At 38.2% G+C, this 19159-nt stretch overlaps 1 protein-coding gene across 2 annotated transcripts in view; it reads right to left on the bottom strand.

The window, feature by feature from the left end:
* Positions 1-18420, bottom strand: part of SEL1L2 (SEL1L2 adaptor subunit of ERAD E3 ligase) — a 116367-nt gene extending 97947 nt beyond the window's left edge. For both annotated transcript variants that reach the window (XM_025264559.2, XM_025264561.2), the window contains exon 1: positions 18248-18420. In XM_025264559.2, the coding sequence (XP_025120344.1) occupies positions 18248-18305 (58 nt within the window). In that variant the 5' untranslated portion in view covers positions 18306-18420. The remainder of the gene's footprint in view (positions 1-18247) is intronic.
* Between the last annotated feature and the right edge of the window lie 739 nt (positions 18421-19159).

Genomic DNA, 19159 nt, shown 5'->3' with positions numbered 1-19159 from the left:
GCACTGGAGAAGGAAATGGCAACTCACTCCAGTGTTCTTGCCTGGAGAATCCCAGGGACGGGGGAGCCTGGTGGGCTGCCGTCTATGGGGTCACACAGAGTCGGACGTGACTGAAGCGACGCAGCAGCAGCAGCAGTGTATATATGTCAATTCCCAATTTGTCCCATCACCCCTTCCCCCATCATCCCGTCTACATGTCCATTCTCTACGTCTGCATCTCTATTCCTGTCTGCAAATGATTAACCTGTACCATTTTTCTAGGTTTTACATGTGCGTTAATATGCAATATCCATTTTTCTCTTTCTGACATTCTTCACTCTATATAGTCTTCTTACTTAAGCCATGTGACCTTAGATACTTTAACTTCTCTGAGTCTCAGTTTTGTATAAAATGGGAATATCAGTACTATATGTACCTCTTGGAGCAGATATAAAGACAGAATAGAATTAAACTGTAATGTTGAGTGTTTTACTAAATACATGGCAGCTAAATAATAAATGTCAGTATAATAATAAATATAATAATAACGTGTCTCTTTCTCCTTTTCCAAAGGCTTATCTTTTAAAAGAAAATGGTACTAGCACCTGTGAGATAAGCATTTCCCTCATCAAAATAAAATTAAGAAACTATACAGGTTTGTTATAATAGCATATAATTCTGCTCTTGGATCTAAAGGTCAGACAAAATGCTTTTAAAGTTACTACTGAAAACTTAGAATCAAAGAATCTCAGGTTTTGAATCATCAAATGAAATTACATAGCCACAAATTTTTTGAAAAAGCCTCAAGGATGTGGCTTTCCTCTTCAAAAAAATTTTTTTTACTGTTGCTATGCTTCATCCCTGCAACAACTTTGAATTAAGTAGTTCTATTCATGAAGTTGTGTTATTTTTAAATCTTTATATAATATACTGTTTTTCAAAAACAAAGATGACACAGGGCTATAACATTACTGTTCTTCCCCAGCCCCCACCCCCCCAGCTACCAGTAGAATTTTTATCCATATTGCTCTACCATTAGAACATTACAAATCTGGGAACAGGCTGACCGAGTTGAAGGTGATTTTAAGTTCATATGTTCTTATGTATGTAGAATTAATTGACTGATTGAAACTGCAGAAGTAATTGACTGATTACTTTTAGCAACCCGATATGGAGGATTTGTTTTGAGTATTGTAAGAAGTAGTTTTAGAGCAGGTTTAGAACTCTTGTAGCTTTTAGTTCTTATGTCCTTATTTATCAATGTGTCATTCTTTAAAAGTAAGAAAATGTGGATTATCAGTAGAGCAAGGTAATACGATTCAGAAGTCTTTAACTCAAGTCTTAGTTCCCCTTGTAAATGGATGTGCTAATTGATTTGGGGTGAGACATTTATGTTTACCACATCTTGTCTTCTCTGGTGATCTAAATGTATAATTTGGGGTGATTAAAATTACTTAAATAATTAATGCAGTAGGGATCAAAACTGACAGAAGTTGAAAGAAAGATAATTTATCTGGGCCTATTAAAATCAACCAACACAGGAAATAACCATGTAGAACATTCCTAAAGCTTTTGTATTGTGGTATATTTTGTATATTTTATACAAATATACATTTTATACAAAATATACATTTGTAGAAAAGTATGTACGTGGTCTTAGAAATGTGTACTAGTCTGGATCCTGTAAGCTCTTGAGGTAATGTTCAACATATTAAAAGTAAAATCCAGAATTTCAGGTTTGGGAAAGAGTTATCTCTACAATGATGTTACATTTCATTATTTAATGGATCAATTCAGTCAGTTCAGTCGCTCAGTAGTGTCTGACTCTTTGCGATTTCATAGACACATATTTTCAATGACTTTGCTATTACAAACAATAACACTGTGATGGATAATCCTGAACATGTTTTCTGTGAAATATGTATAAGGGTTTGCTAGAGTAGCCAACAAGACATAGATTTGCTCACTTAAGAAGTAATATGCCCAACTTAATTTTTAATAGTCAATGGTATATTCTTTTCAGTTCAGTCACTCAGTTGTGTCCGACTCTTTGCAACCCCACGGACTGCAGCATGCTAGGCTTCCCTGTCCATCACCAACTTCTGGAGCCTACTCAAACTCATGTCCATAGAGTTGGTGATGCCATCCAACCATCTCATCCTCTGTCATCCCCTTCTTCTCTCACCTTCAATCTTTCCCAGCAACAGGGTCTTTTCCAATGAGTTGGTTCTTTGCATCAGGTGGCCAAAGTATTGGAGCTTCAGCTTCAGCATCAGTCCTTCAAATGAATATTCAGGACTGATTTCCTGATTTCCTTTAGGATGGACAGGTGGGATCTCTTTGCAGTCGAAGGGACTCTCAAGAGTCTTCCCCAGCACCACAGTTCAAAAGCATCAATTCTTTGGTGCTCAGTTTTGTTTATAGTCCAATTCTCACATCCATACATGACTAATAGAAAAACTACAGCTTTGACTAGACGGACCTTTGTTGGTAAAGTAATGTCTCTGCTTTTTAATATGCTGTCAAGGTCGGTCAGAGCTTTTCTTCCAAGGAGCTAGTGTCTTTTAATTTCATGTCTTCAGTCACCATCTGCAGTGATTTTGGAGCCCCCTCCCCCAAATAGGCTCTCACTCTTTCCATTGTTTCCCCATCTATTTGCCATGAAGTGATGGGACCAGATGCCATGGTCTTAGTTTTCTGAATGTTGAGTTTTAAGCCAACTTTTTCACTCTCCTCTTTCACTTGCATCAAAAGGCTCTTTAGTTCTTCTTTGCTTTCTCATAAGGGTGGTGGCATCTGCATATTGGCATTCCCCCAAAAGCTACACTGACTTATAATTCTACACATGGTATATCAGAATATTACTTTTTCCTCACTCTAACAAAAATTTTCAACTTTTGCCAGTGTATTGAAGTTTGCATAGAAATTAATGATCTTTTAATGATCATTAATTAATGATCTGGCAAGGTTAGTGATCTTTTCTCATTTAGGGGCATTTGTAAAATATATCCTCTCCAGGAACTGACAGATATTTAGCCCATCTTTCTACAAGGCTTTTTAAAATATGTACCTTTAGGAGTTCTTTACATATTCTGGATATTATTTGATTAATGTATATGTTGTAAACATATTTTTCAATCTGTTGTTAGCCTTTAACTGTTTATGGTGTCCTTTGTAGCAGAGGTTTTAAATTCTGATGACATCAAAATTAATCTTTTTCTCACTTACAACCTGTGTGTGTGTGTGTATGTGTCTTGTTCAAGAAGGCTTTCTTACCAATCAGTTGAATATACATTCGCCTATATTTCCTTCAGCTATTTTTTGGAGTTTTGATTTTACTGTTTACTTTTTAAATCCTTTTAGAATCAACTTTTGAGACTGGTATGAAGCAGAATCTGATATTGTTTCCTAAATGAATGTACACTTAGACAACAGAATTCATTACAGTCAATCTTTTACCCGTTGCATTAAAAAACCTCTTTTCAGGTACCAAATTCCAATTTGTATACTGGTCCATTTTAAAACTCTCTGTTCTATTTTCTTGATCTATTTGTCTATTCTTCTGCTAATACTCTAATTACTGCAGATTAATAATTGCATATTATACAATCTGGTTGCAAGAGAACCTCTGTGAAGATCCACAGAAGTACACCCTCATTGTTCCTCTTTTAAGAACTTATCTTGGGAATTCTAGCATAATTTCTTTTTTAGAAAAATTTTAGAATAAGGTTGTGAGATCCATTTCAAAAAATGTATTGATATTTTCTCTGAGATTGCATTGGGTTTACGTATTAATTTACAAAGACCTGTGATATTTACAATATTGAGATATATTCAGTTGTGTAGTCTCAATTTATTCAAATTTTCTATTTAATGATCTTCAGAAAAATTTCATTTGTATTACTCATGTATGTATTGTTTCACTTTAATTAAATTGATTCTTGGGTATTTTATAAATTCTGTTGCTATTGTGGAAGGGATTTTTAAAAATGAATTTGTGACTGCTATATTTTTTAAAATTAAAATGAACATTAATGAGTAATCCTAAGTCTTAAAGATTTATTTGCTTACCATTGATTTTTAGTGTTCCTCCTGACCTTTCTTTCCTTCTTTCCTTATGATAGAGCATATCTTCTAGTCAATATTTCATCTAAAATTTCTGGGTGGTAAATTTTCTGAATCCATTCTTGTCTGAAAATGTCTTATTTAGCCATTACACTTGTCTGAGCATTTGTTAGATTATACAATTCTAGATTCAAAATCATTTCACCTCAGTACAAAGAAAATATTTCTCCAGTATCTTTTTGTACCCAATGTTGCTGATGAATTTGAAGTCAATATGTGCTTTTTTCCTTATAAATAATGTATTTTTTCATTTTAGAAGTCTTTAGGATTTTCTGGTTATCCATGAAATATTAAAGTTTTACCATTACTTTCTCAGGATGGGTCTTTTCTCAGTCTTCTTACTTGGCACTCAGTGGAATTTAATTTTAAAATGTGAGTCTTCTTTCACATCTGAGGACTTTTATTTATTTCTTTCTCTAAGTGCTTTGATTTTTCTCTTTCTGGAAATCCAATTTTGTGGATTTGTAGCTTTGGATTGGTCCTCCAAGGCCTTTAACCTTTATTTTATACATATCTTCTCTGTCCATTCACATTGTGGTCTAAGATAATTTCTCAGGTTGATCTTTGAGTATCCAAGTTGCTCTTCAGCCCTCAATTTTGCCATTCAGCTTTGAGGCTTTGTTTTCTTCTTCTTCCTTTTTTTTTAACCAGTATTTATTTCATTTCCAAAATAGCTCATCTTCCTTTTCTTCATTAAGACCCGCTCTTGTTTCAAGGATACAATAATCTCTCTAAATACATCGTATGACAATCATTTTATGTCTTAAAGTCGTCAACCATCTGTTCTACTTGTTCTGTTTCCTCAGGTGTTATTAGGGGTGTGTGTGTGTGTGTGTGTGTGTGTGTGTGTGTGTGTGTGTATAGGCTGATGCTTTCTCTTATGGTGTTAGTTTTCCTCAAATGTTTGTGAGTCTTGATTATATTCATGTTGGACTTCGATTTTCCCTCTTAACCTGTATGTGAATGCTATAACAATGAACTTAGCTTGCCACTAGTAACTTAGTGTTGCAGGATATGCTATTAAGATGTGACAGGAGCTAGTCTTCTGGGATAGAGGTTCCCTGAGTATCACTAGACATTTGCACCTGTAACCTGTATTTCTGGCCCAAGTGCCAACCCCAAAATGCCCCCACTTAATGGTGATTTGTCTCCTTGTGTGCTTAATTATTTTATTAAATACTAAAAAACTTATCTGAGTGAATTCTTTGAGATCTACAATGAAATTGCCTTCCTGTGAAGAGAATATGAATTTGCTTTTGCCAAGTGCCTGGGGCACTATAGTACAAGACCATCTTAGATCTAGTACTAGACTTAGAGTACCTGGGATAACCAAGTCTGAAAATCTCCAGGAGGGCTGGACACCACAACTTCACAGAAATGTACTTTTTCATTTTTCCTTTTCTCCCTGCTTTTCTAAGTGTCAAGACTCTGCAAATCCCTGGACTTTGGAAGAGGTGTATTTATTTCTAGTTTGTCCTTGTCCTAAGAGTATAGCACCTTAAGGATTTAGGTTAATGTTGACAAGGTTTCCTATCAGACGCCTCACCTCGGACAGGTCTTGAGGACTAGATTCCATCCTCCTTGCTTTGTGAGGCCACTAAAACCAAAGCCCAAGTTTATCTGGCTCAGAGCAAAAGAAGTTTTGGTGTTCAGGTACAGGGCTGGGACCAGGGTAAGGCAAGTCCTGGCCCTGCTCAGGTATTCTGTATTTACTTCTTTCATTCCAGCAATTTCTTATATATTTAAAAAAAATCTAGTAGTCCTTTACTAACTTCTCAACTCATTTGTATGCTTCTGTGTCATATTTTTCAGCGGGTTGCTGACCCCATAGACGGCAGCCCATCAGGCTCCCCTGTCCCTGGAATTCTCCAGGCAAGAACAGTGGAGTGGGTTGCCATTTCCTTCTCCAATGCATGAAAGTGAAAAGTGAAAGTGAAGTCGCTCAGTCGTGTCCGACCCTCAGCGACCCCATGGACTGCAGCCTTCCAGGCTCCTCCATCCATGGGATTTTCCAGGCAAGAGTACTGGAGTGGGGTGCCATTTCAGCGGGTGGGTTAGTCCAAATAACACCTCACTTAGGCTTTTGTTCCAGCAATCAACCTGTTGCCTTTTCCTTTGTATCCGGTGGGAGTGCCCTGTAGTGATGAGGGGAGGAGAGGTCAGAACTGCTAGGCTGCTTCTAATGTTTTCAACCAACAATCCTTTCTTTTTGCCCTGAGGCTCCTCTCCTTTTTCCTAAATCCATGTGTACATTTTTTTTATAGCCATATTCTCTTTTTACATTTTTTTTGGCAAAAGTTTCTTCTTTCAATCAATTTCTATTTCTTGTCCTTTAGGTATTCCTAATTTCATTTTCAACACAGACATTAGTTTCTCAGGACTGATGATCTGTTTTCTTTAAAAAAAAAAAAAAAAACAACTCCTCAGTGAGGGAAGCTGCAGGGTATATATTATTTTTTCCAATCTGGGAATATTCTCCTCAGTCCCCAGTAACGTTGGCTCCAAGCTTGTAGGGTAGACTTAAAGAAGTCTTAAAAGAAACCAGTTTTCCCTGCCTACCATATCTCTTTGGTGATAAACTACATAAATAAAATTAGATGGTTATAGCTAAAAAAAACACAGTAGTAATATTACAGAATCAGCAAAAAACTGGTAAAATGCCACTGTTGAAGTTTATGTAATCATCATTTTGCCAAAACAACTGGTTCAAAAGTAAGTAATGCAAATCAATCACCTAGCTGTTTGTTCTATACAGAAGCAAACATATATACACATTTTAAAATATTTGGATGATTGATTGAATTTTTATTTTTCATCTGATTGTTTGGTAGTATGTAGAAATAGCTCATGACAAGTAAATATGATAATGAGGCAAATACTCTGAACAGTCTACTTTGGAGAATACATAGAATAACAAACAGATGATAGGAAGTAAAAAACCAAAAAGCGAAACTTGATTCTCATTGGAGGATTTGGGTTTTCTAGATTTTAGAGTTTAGAAAATGTGTAAATCTAGAATAATAAAAATATTTACATGACTTATTTCATAGGTTTTGGGAATGTATTTTGCAAAGTTTTAAAGTGTTACATGGATATTAGTTACGATCCTACTTTACAAGTGCTCATTGAGCATGTGCCAAGTTCTGCAATGAGTTATAAGAAATATTAAATGTGAGGAAAACACAATCCTTAGTTGACAGTTTAGTGAGAAGGGTAAAAACTAACTCAATTGTGAGACTGTGATGTATAAGAAAATAAAGGCACAATTTTCTATGAGGAAGGGCTTGGGAACGTTTTTTATTGGAAGAGTAGAACTTGAAATGGACCTTTAAAGATTAGTAGGATGTTTATGCTGTGGATTTATGGTGCTGAATTAATTTCATGACTCTGGAAGACAGTCCTATCACCTGTAAAAACATTGAATTAGATGATTCTTAGTGCATCCTGGGTGGCTTAGATGGTAAAGAATCTGCCTGCAATGAAGGAGACCTGGGTTTGATCCCTGGTTTGTGAAGATCTCTTGAAGAAGGGAATGGCTACCCATTCCAGTATTCTTGCCTGGAGAATTCCATGGCGGGCTACAGTACATGGGGTTGCAAAGAGTAGGACACAACCGAGTACCTTACACTTTCTTTTTTTCAGTGCATTATTAACCATATGATCAAGAATTTGAGGTTTTGCACCTGAGAACCCAGGATGGTGGGAGAGATGTCGATGCCATTAAGAAGACAAGAAACATAAGAGAGAAACTAACTTGGAGAAAAAATGGTCAATTTAAGATGTTTGCAGATTATACCCTATTCATGACAATCATGCAGCTGATATGCAGGTCAAGAGATCTGGAGGAAGGTCTAGGGTGTAAATGAAGCCCTGGGGGACTTCCCTGGTGGTCCAGTGGCTAAGACTCCGTGCTCCCAATGAAGGGGGCCCTAGTTTGATCTCTAGCTAGGGAACTAGATCCCAAATGCTGAAAGTAAGAGTTCATATGTTGCAACTAAAGTCCCTGCATGCCACAACTAAAGATCTTGCATGTCGCAACGAAGATCCCACGTGCTGCAACTAAGAACTAGCACAGCCAGGTAGATAGATAAATTATAAAATAAATATAAAAGTCACAATTATTAAAAAAAATTGAAGCTTGGGGCTTGGGAAAGAGCATCAGAAGCACAGAATATGAAGACTAAGAAAGCTATGCAATGAACTTTGGGCTTAGCATTTAAAGGGAGGGTTGAGGAAGACAAACCAGTGAAAGTGTCTAAGATCATACAGAGGTAGAAAGGAAAAGAATACAGTGAACAGTGTCAAATGCTGCAGAGAGTTTAAGTAGTTAGAACAGTAAGAGCCCCCCTGGATTGGTAATCAATGGCTATTGGTGTTCTAGATGGGAAGTAGATCTTAGAATCAGTTAAGAACAGGTAGACAGCTATTGGGCTTCCCAGGTTGTGCCAGTGGTAAAGAACCTGCGTGCCAGTGCAGGAGACAGAAGAGATGTGGGTTCAATCCCTGGGTGGAGAAGATCCCCTGGAGGAGGACATGGCAATCTACTCCAGTATTCTTGCCTGGAAAACCCCATGGACAGAGGAGCCTGGCAGGCTACAGTCCATAGGGTTGCAACGAGTCAGACACGACTGAAGTGACTTAACATGCATGCACAGACAGTTATCACTGGCAGAGAGGATTCTTCGTGTAGGAGAGACATGATTCTTTGCATGGAGAAAATGGAGTAGAATTGGGAAGAGTGATTTCTGATATGACAAAAGGACATGGCAGAAATTAGTTCCTTGAAGCAGACAGAGTAACCAGAAATAAAGCTGATGCCAGGGCATTCATGGGAGCAGCTGGGGGAGAGGTCTATTCTGCCCTAGATCCTCAGGTTGCGGGCTGCCTTCTCCCCACAGAGTGCTGTCCTACTAAATGGTTCCAATGAGGAATAGTAACTTGTTAATATAGAAACATTTCAGATGACTCTAGGATATGAATACAAAGAAAAGGCTTACATATTTCAGGACAATTCACAAGAGGAATGAACTTCCTCACTGATCTCTAACATAACATAGAAACCAAAGCTCTCTCTAGTAGTCAGTGGTTACCCCATGACACACCTGCTCATTCCTGCTTCTCTGCAAGGAAAGATGCTCCAGATACTGGCAATTTATTCTCTCCCTATTTAGAGGCATAATGTAAGGGACTGAAAGGAAACAAAGGTAATTTAAAACTCCTGGATTTCACAAGTTATTCAAAATATAATAGAGCTGGTAATAAAAAGTACGTTTCTGAAGCAGTAAGACATCGCCTGCTTCTACTGCTTAGACCCAGCATCCTCTACAACATGTCCAGGACTTGGCCTTTACGTGGCTCCTCTCTGGATTCCCCAGGAATGTAGATGTGATTGCTAGGCAATTGCTTTCTGACCTCTGATTAGAGTGAGATCGATGAGCTTCTTGCCTTTTTCAACTGGGAAAGACAGTTGCTGGGTGGGAGAGTAACAGTGGAGAGAGTTGCTGCGAACTTTCTATTTTAGCATGTATTTTACTTTACTTTATTTTTTCAAATTGTAGAAGCTTATGATAGTGAGAAATTACTATCAGAAAGTGAGATAGGATAGAGAAACCTTGGATCCTGAGTGATCTAGAGCCAGAACTTGTGGCAATGTCTTCTTTCTGCCTCAGTTATATACCTTATGTGTACATGCGTGCTAAGTCGCTTCAGTAGTGTCCAACGCTTTGCAACCCTATGGACTGTAGTCCACCAGGCTTCTCTGTCCATAGGATTCTCCAGGCAAGAATACTGGAGTGGCTTGCCATGCCCTCCTCCTCCAGGGGATTTTCTCAACCCAGGCCTACTGTGGTTCCTGCATTGCAGGTGAATTCTTTACCACTGAGCCACTGGAGAAGCCCCTATGTACCTTATATTACCTCTTAAACCAGCAGCTGAACAGGTAGGGTGGATAGAGAGAAAACAGATCATTAGTTTTATTTCCATTTCCTAAGGCTCACTTTGGGATAGACTGTTCAGTCTTTCCATGAGCATCAACTACTTCATTTTGAGCATTTACTAAAAGGGAAACCTAAGATCAGTAATTATTTTAGAATGCTCCTGAGGTGAATGCAGAGTCAGGGAAAAATTGCAGTTATGGCATCATCCCTGTCTCAATAATTTCACATGAGTGAAGTCAAAGTAAAATGAATATAAGTGAAAAAAGCATAAGAAGGCAATATGCAAGCTCGAAAGGTATCAGTTCAGTTCAGTTCAGTCGCTCAGTCATGTCCGACTCTTTGCCACCCCGTGAATCGCAGCACGCCAGGCCTCCCTGTCCATCACCCACTCCTGGAGTTCACCCAAACCCATGTCCATCGAGTCGGTGATGCCATCCAGCCATCTCATCCTCTGCCGTCCCCTTTTTCTCCTGCCCCCAATCCCTCCCAGCATCAGAGTCTTTTCCAATGAGTCAACTCTTTGCATGAGGTGGCCAAAGTATTGGAGTTTCAGCTTTTGCATCAGTCCTTCCAAAGAACACCCAAGGCTGATCTCCTTTAGAATGGACTGGTTGGATCTCCTTGCAGTCCATGGGACTCTAAAGAGTCTTCTCCAACACCACAGTTCAAAAGCATCAATTCTTCAGCACTCAGCCTTCTTCACAGTCCAACTCTCACATCCATACATGACCACTGGAAAAACCATAGCCTTGACTAGAATGTTAATGTAAAAGGTGAGACCTGTTTTGCCTTGAAAACTAGGGGTAGAGAGTTAGGAAGAAAGAATAGAGTGGGGTTAAGGACTGATTTTACATATAGACCTTTAGGTGTTTTAGCACTTGCTTGGAAAGCAACTGTTTTCTCCCCTATGATACCTCAGTTGGTAAAGAATCTGCCTGCAGTGCAGGAGACCCTAGTTCGATTCCTGGGTTAGGAAGATCCATTGGAGAAGGGATAGACGACCCACTCCGATATTCTTGGGCTTCCCTGTTGGCTCAGATGGTAAAGAATCCACTTGCAATGTGAGAGACCCTGGGTTCAATCCCTGGGTTGGGAAGATCCCCTGGAGAAGGAAACGGCTCCCCACTCTGGTATTCTAGCCTGGAGAATTCCATGGACTGTATAGTCCATGGGGTTGCAAAGAGTTGGACATGACTGAGTGATTTCCACTTCACTTCTCCCTTACGAACTTCTTCCCTGGGTCTTTATATACCTGCAACCGATAAATGATCTGTTGAAAACTCCTCTGATCCTGTGAAGTGTGATAATCCCAGAAGAGCTCTGTAGTCATCATGGCTGCCTCTACTCGCTCTCCTCCTGTTCTCTCCTATCAATTGAAATCAAGTTTTTTCTCTGCTTCTCTGATAAAAGTGTCTTGGAAATGTAAAGATTCTCCAGCTATTAAATCCAGTGTTCACTCGCTGGCCTTTATTTCCCTTCCCTACTCTCTCTGGCATTTGGCACTATTGGTTATTCTCATCTTCCGGGCACGCTCTCACTCTGGACTCTTATGACTGTCTTTAGTTTTGTTTTCCATCTACAGTACTCCTTGGTCCCCACTGCTGTCGCTATAGTTGAAGTCCTCGTCATTTCTTGTTTGGGTCATTTAATAGTCTGCTACTGGTTACATTCATCGGGTCACAAAGAGTCGGACATGACTGAGCGACTGAACTGAACTGAACTGGTTACATGGTCACCAGAGTTACACAGCCGACCCACCTCCCTCTCAACTGCTAAAGTCATTTTTTTAAAAGCATAATTCTATTCACGTTCTTCAATGAGTAAACTCTTAAATGACTCCTTATTGCTCACAAGATCAAACCCAAGCTTCAAAGCCTATCACACAGTCTTTGCCTACTTCTCCAGCCTCAAAACTTTGTGTTCCATAGTTATTTATAGACTATGCTCTTTTATTCCTCTATGTCTTTATTTCCTTTATGTAGTCTAAAATGTTTTCCTCTTTTGCCTTCTTAGTGAACACTCACTAATCTTTCAAGATTCAGTTTATGCCATTTCGTTTATGAAGCCCTCTGACTGCTCCACAAACTTGTAGAATTGGGCATTCCCTGACTTGTGCCCTATATATAGTACCTTATAAATGCTATTATTTAAATACCTATGTGCTTAGTCGCTTTGTCATGCCTGACTGTGACCCCATGGACTGTAGCCCACCAGGCTCCTCTATCTATGGGATTTTCCTGGCAAGAATGCTGGAGTGGGTTGCCATTTCCTCCTTCAGGGTACCTTCCTGATCAGGGATTGGCCAAGGTCTCCTGCACTGTAGGTGGATTCTTTACTGCTTAGCTACCAAGAAGCCAAATACCTGCAACATTTTATAATTTATTCACTTATAACTTGTTTTCTTCTTCTTAACTGCTCAAGGATAAGGACTGTGTCTTAGATATTCTTCACATATCCCTGGCATATAATTTTTATTATATTCTTCCCATACCCCTGACATATAACTTTTATTAAATACTTTTCTCCCTGAAAGTCAATGGCTTTTAGTATATTCACAGATATGTACAACCATCGTTATAGTTTTAGAACATTTTCATTACTCCATCAGTAATCTTGTGTCCTTTAATTATAATCTCCCCAGGTATCCTACACCTCCCAGCCCTAGGTAATCAGTAAACTATTTTCTGTCTCCATGGATGTACCTAATCTGGACATTTCATTTATGGAAATCACACAATATGTGGCCTTTTGTGGCTTAGTACAATATTTTAATGATTATCCATATTGTACTTTATTGCTGAATAATACTCCATTGTATGGATATATCAAAGTTTTTTATTCATTCATTGGTTGATGAAGATCAGTTTTTCCCCACTTGTTGGCTACTATGAATAATGCTGCCATTTGTGTGCAAGTTTTTGCATGGAAATAAGTTTTTAGTTTCCTTGTAGATGTACTTAGGAGTTTAATTTTTGGATCCTATGGTAATTCTATGTTTAATCCTTTGAGGAACTCCAAGGCTGTTTTCCAAAGCACTGAAGTCAAATGGGCCTTAGAAAGCATCACTACGAACAAAGATAGTGGAGGTGATGGCATTCCAGTTGAGCTATTTCAAATCCTGAAAGATGATGCTGTGAAAGTGCTGCACTCAATATGCCAGCAAATCTGGAAAACTCAGCAGTGGCCACAGGACTGGAAAAGGTCAGTTTTCATTCCAATCCCAAAGAAAGGCAATGCCAAAGAATGCTCAAACTACCACACAATTGCACTCATCTCACACACTAGTAAAGTAATGCTCAAAATTCTCCAAGCCAGGCTTCAGCAATTTGTGAACCGTGACTTCCAGATGTTCAAGCTGGTTTTAGAAAAGGCAGAGGAACCAGAGATCAATTTGCCAACATCCGCTGGACCATAGAAAAAGCAAGAGTTCCAGAAAAACATCTATTTCTGCTTTATTGACTATGCCAAAGCCTTTGACTGTGTGGATCACAAGAAACTGTGGAAAATTCTGAAAGAGATGGGAATACCAGACCACCTGACCTGCCTCTTGAGAAATTTGTATTCAGGTCAGGAAGCAACAGTTAGAACTGGACATGGGACAACAGACTGGTTCCAAATAGGAAAAGGAGTACATCAAGGCTGTATATTGTCACCCTGTTTATTTAACCTATATGCAGAGTACATCATGAGAAATGCTGGGCTGGAAGAAGCACAAGCTGGAATCAAGATTGCCAGGAGAAATATCAATAACCTCAGATATGCAGATGACACCACCCTTATGGCAGAAAGTGAAGAGGAACTCAAAAGCCTCTTGATGAAAGTGAAAGAGGAGAGTGAAAAAGTTGGCTTAAAGCTCAACATTCAGAAAACGAAGATCATGGCATCCGGTTCCATCCCTTCATGGGAAATAGATGGGGAAAAAGTAGAAACAGTGTCAGACTTTATTTTTTTGGGCTCCAAAATCACTGCAGATGGTGACTGCAGCCGTGAAATTAAGATGCTTACTCCTTGGAAGGAAAGTTATGACCAACCTAGATAGCATATTGAAAAGCAGAGACATTACTTTGCCAACAAAGGTCCATCTAGTCAAGGCTATGGTTTTTCCAGTGGTCATGTATGGATGTGAGAGTTGGACTATAAAAATAGCTGAGCGCCAAAGAATTGATGGTTTTGAACTGGGTGTTGGAGAAGCCTCTTGAGAGTCCCTTGGACTGCAAGGAGATCCAACCAGTCCATTCTGAAGGAGATCAGCCCTGGGATTTCTTTAGAAGGAATGATGCTAAAATTGAAACTCCAGTACTTTGGCCACCTCATGTGAAGAGTTGACTCATTGGAAAAGACTCTGATGCTGGGAGGGATTGGGGGCAGGAGGAGAAGGGGACGACAGAGGATGAGATGGCTGGATGGCATCACTGACTTGATGGACGTGAGTCTGAGTGAACTCTGGGAGTTGGTGATGGACAGGGAGGCCTGGCGTGCTGCGATTCATGGGGTCACAAAGAGTTGGACACGACTGAGTGACTGAAGTGAGCTGAACTGAACTGTACCAATTTAAAAAATTGAGGTGAAATTCAAAACATACAAGTAACCATTTTAAAGTACACAATTAATTAAGTGTATTCACAACCATCATGTATTTTTAGTTTCAAAACTTTTTCATTAGCCCAGAAATACACTCTATATTCATTAAATAACTTCCCACTGTCTCTCTGTGCAACCACTGGCAACCACTAATCTTCTTTCTATTTCTGTGGATTTGCCTATTCTGGATATTTCACTTACATTTCATATAATAAAAATCAAATAACATGTGACCTTTTGTATCTGGCTTCTTTCACTTATTATAACATTTTTGTGGTTCATCCAACTTGTAGTACATTCCAGTACTTCATCCTTTTCATAGTGGAATGATATTCCACAGTATGTATACACAACAATTTGTTTACCTACTCATCCATTATTGAGGTCGTTTCCATCTTTCAACTATAAAAAGTCATGCTTTTATAAGCATTTGTATACAAACTTCCAGTGTGGACATATGCTTTCACCTCTCTTGGGAATATTCCTAGTAGTAGAATTGATGGGTCATTGGAATTGATGAGTCATATGGTAATTCTTTCCAAATGTGGTGCTGGAGAAGACTCTTGAGAGTCCCTTGGACTGCAAGGAGATCATACCAGTCAATTCTAAAGGAAATTAACTCTCAATATTCATTGGAAGGACTGATGCTGAAGCTCCAATATTTTGGCCACCTGATGAGAAGAGCCAACTCATTGGAAAAAACCCTGATGCTGGGAAAGAATGAAGGCAACGAGAGGAGGGGGCAGCAGAGGATGAGATGGTTAGACAGCAGCACAGGCTCAATGGACATGAATTTGAGCCAACTCTGGGAGATAGTGAAGGACAGAGGAACCTGGCATGCTGCAGTCTAAGGAGTCACAAAGAGTTGTACACAACTTCAGTTACTACTGAACAACAACAACAAATGACAATTCTAAATTTAACTTTGTGAGGAACTGCCAAACTGTCTCCCACAGCGGCTGTACCATTTTATACTTCCACTAGCAATGTGTGAGCGTTCCTATTTCTCCACATCATTTCCAAATCTTGTTATTTTCCTTTTTTAAAAAATTATAGCCATCCTAAACGAAGCTCAGCTGGGGAAGACAGGATGCTGAGCTTGTAGAAAGGTGCGTTATCAGCTGGTGAGAATGACTCCATGTTCTGGCCCCTTTGGAAAACACCAGCGTACAAGCTTGCCTGCTTCTTGCCTCTGGTTTCTGCCTCTCTCATCTTCACTTCCACCTCCTCAACCTTTTCTCTCCTTTATTGCCTTCTCCTGAGGGTGACCAACCTTCTAGATTTATCCAGGACTATCACATGATTGCATACAATGTAATATTTCATTGTGGTTTTGATTTGCATTTTCTTAGTAAGCAATTATGTTGAATATCTCTTTATGTACTTGATGGTCATTTGCATATCTTTTGGAAGAATATCCTTAGCTCATTTAAAAATGGGGTTAAAAAAACTGGGTTGTGTGTTATTTTGTTGATGAGTTGTCAAGATTTTTTCATACATTCTGAATACTAAACCTTTACTGAATATGATTTGCAACATTTTCTCCTATTCTGTGGGTTGTCTTTTTAGTTTCTTGATGATGTCTTTTGAAACATAAAAGTGTTTAATTTTGGTGATGTCCAGTTTATGGTTTTCTTCTTTTTGTTTGTGCTTTTGGTGGCATATCTAAGAAATCATTGCCTAATCTAGGGCCAAAAAGATTTATGTCTATAATTTCTTCTAGGAGTTTTAAAGCTTAAGCTATTATATTCAGGTCTTTGACCCATTTTGAATTATTTTTCATATAGAGTGTGAGGTAGATGTCTGACTGGGGTGAGATAGGTGGGTCTCCAGCTGTCCTCACCATATGTTGAAGAAATTATTCTTCCCCTTCCCCGTTAACTCAATATTTTGGCATCCTTGCCAAAAATTGATTGATGATAAATGTGAGGATTTATTTCTGAATTTTTAAAGATATTTTATTGATCTATATAATCTCTCTTCATACCAGTACCACACTGTGTTGATTACTGCAGCTTTGCAGTCAGTGTTGAAATTAAGAAGTATGTGTCCTCTTCTTTTTTTAAAGAAGAACATTCATTTCTATACTAATTTTCAGATTTCGTTAATTTTTACAAAGAAATTAGCTGGGATTTTGATAGGGGTTATATTGAATCTATAGATCAATTTGGAGAGTATTGGCATCTTAACAATATTAAGTTTTCCAATCCATGAACGTGGGAAGTGTTTTCATTTATTGAGATTTTCTTTTTTTTTTTTTAATTTTATTTTATTTTTAAACTTTACAATACTGTATTGGTTCTGCCATATATTGAAATGAATCTGCCACAGGCATACACGTTTTCTTTAATTTCTTTCAACAACTTTTTCAGTTTCAGAGGATGAACTTTGTACTTCTTTTGTTAAATTTATTTCTAAGTACCTTACCCATTTTGATGCTATTATGAATGGAACCAATTTCATTTTGATATGTTTACTGTGATGGTATAGAAATAGAATAAATTTTTGTCTATTAATCTTTTATCCTGCAACCCTGCTAAACTCATTTATCAGTTCTAATATTTTTTAAATTGAAAACCTTAGGATTTTCTGTGTATAAGATCCTGTCTTTGGTAAATATAGAGAGGTTTACTTCTCCTTTCCCAATCTTTATTTCTTTCTCTTATTTAATTGCCTTGGCTAAAACCTCCAGTACAATATTGAATAGGAATTGCAGGAGTGGACATCTTTGTCTTGTTCCACAACTTAGGGGACCACTGGGAGAAAGCATTCAGTGTTTCACCATTAAATATATTAGGTGCCAGTTTTTTGAGGATGATAGGTGTTTCGATTTCTTCTTTATTGAGTGTTTTTATACAAAAGGAAAGTTGATCTTTGTTAAGCGCTCTTTTTGCATCAATTAAGATAACCAGGTAGTCTTTGTCATTTGTTCTATTGTTGTGGTGTGTTACAGCAATTAACTTTCAGATGTTATACAAACCTTGTACTCCTAGGTTAAACGGAAATAAGTATTTCTTAAATTGAATTCATGATGAGCAAATTATGTAAGGACTGGGTAAAAATTAACTCAATAAATGACCAGAGAAACAAGACTGGAAAATAATATCCATTTTAAGATAGTAACTAGTTAGGAATTATGGAAACTTTGAAAGTAGAATTGTTATTGTAGAAAAATTGTAAGAGACTATAAGAATATCAATTAAAGCACTTTAAAACTCTTTGAGTCCTTTGAGTCTATAATTCTCATTTAAAGTTCTAGAACTAGATCTTCATGATATTCTAGATTTAACAAAACTCAACAACCTGTGTCAAATATCCTTACTCTATAAAAATTACTATAATGCTTTTCTTATAGATTTGCTCAATGTCTGCCCCTCTTCTCTCTCTTTTAATCTCTTTCTCTCTCTCTCTTTCACACACACACACACATACATATACACATATCCTTCCCAGGTACTGTCTTAAATGAGAGTATCATTGCTATCTATCCTTATTGCATATTTTAAAGTACTTATCTAAAAATTGTGTTACTTAGAAATATTGTGAAGTTATTTACAATTTTCTAATCAGATTCCACTCTTAGTGCTAAGACCCTCATAGAGAACCATAAGGACAGAAAAACTTACTTTTAATTGTGACCCCAAGAATTATCAATATCTCTATTAGCAGGAACAAGGGCTTCATCTTCTTCTAAGTAGCTCCTTCTTACTGTAACACAGGCAGAACTAGGTGGCCAGCCCACAAGCTTCCTCTTTTCAGGCCTGTAGGGGTCAGGACTTGGTTGCTAAGCAACAATTTCCTTACTCTTGGGCCAATGAGCTGCCAGGAATTTCCTTTCAACCTGGAATGATGGCAGCTGATGGACAGAGCAGACTGTGGGTAAGGAACCATATCTAGTTTGCTACTTCTCTGGTGAGAGATAAGTGGTAGGCTTGAAATAGGTAGGAGTTGCTCTCTCAACTCTTTTCAGAGTTGCTGGAAGTTTTTGTTTTTATGTTACCTCCAGAGGTGCAAGCTGCGATTATGGGAAAGCACAACTAAGCACATGAACTAACCTGACATCATCCTTTAATCTAACATCCCAAGGGTACAGTGGACAAGAAACATAGGGACAACTATGTTGTCCCCATCTTGGTGAAAATGTTTCTTCTCTGTTGAAGTAAGGAACTGCTGACATTTCACTGGGACCAAGTCAAATTTCAATCAATTACATTTTAAAAAGAGTGTTTCATTAGACATTTTTATAGAAGGTGTTTTAAAATGCCTTATTTACTATCTTAAAATATATGGGCATTTCACAAATGAATACCCTCAAGCCTAGGACCAGATATTAAAATGAGCATTTAGGTCTTGAAAGTCACTCAGTTGTGTCCGGCTGTTTGTGACTCCAGGGACTATACAATCCATGGAAATCTCCAGTCCAGAAAACTGGAGCTGGTAGCCTTTCCCTTTTTCAGGGGATCTTCCCAATCCAGGGATCAAACCCAGGTCTCCACACTGCAGGCAGATTCTTTACCAGCTGAGCTACAAAGGAAGTC

Source organism: Bubalus bubalis, chromosome 14 (genome assembly GCF_019923935.1).
Source record: "Bubalus bubalis isolate 160015118507 breed Murrah chromosome 14, NDDB_SH_1, whole genome shotgun sequence".
Lineage (NCBI taxonomy): Eukaryota > Metazoa > Chordata > Mammalia > Artiodactyla > Bovidae > Bubalus > Bubalus bubalis.
The sequence above is the reverse complement of the archived record's forward strand: the minus strand, read 5'-3'. Positions and strand labels throughout refer to the sequence as shown.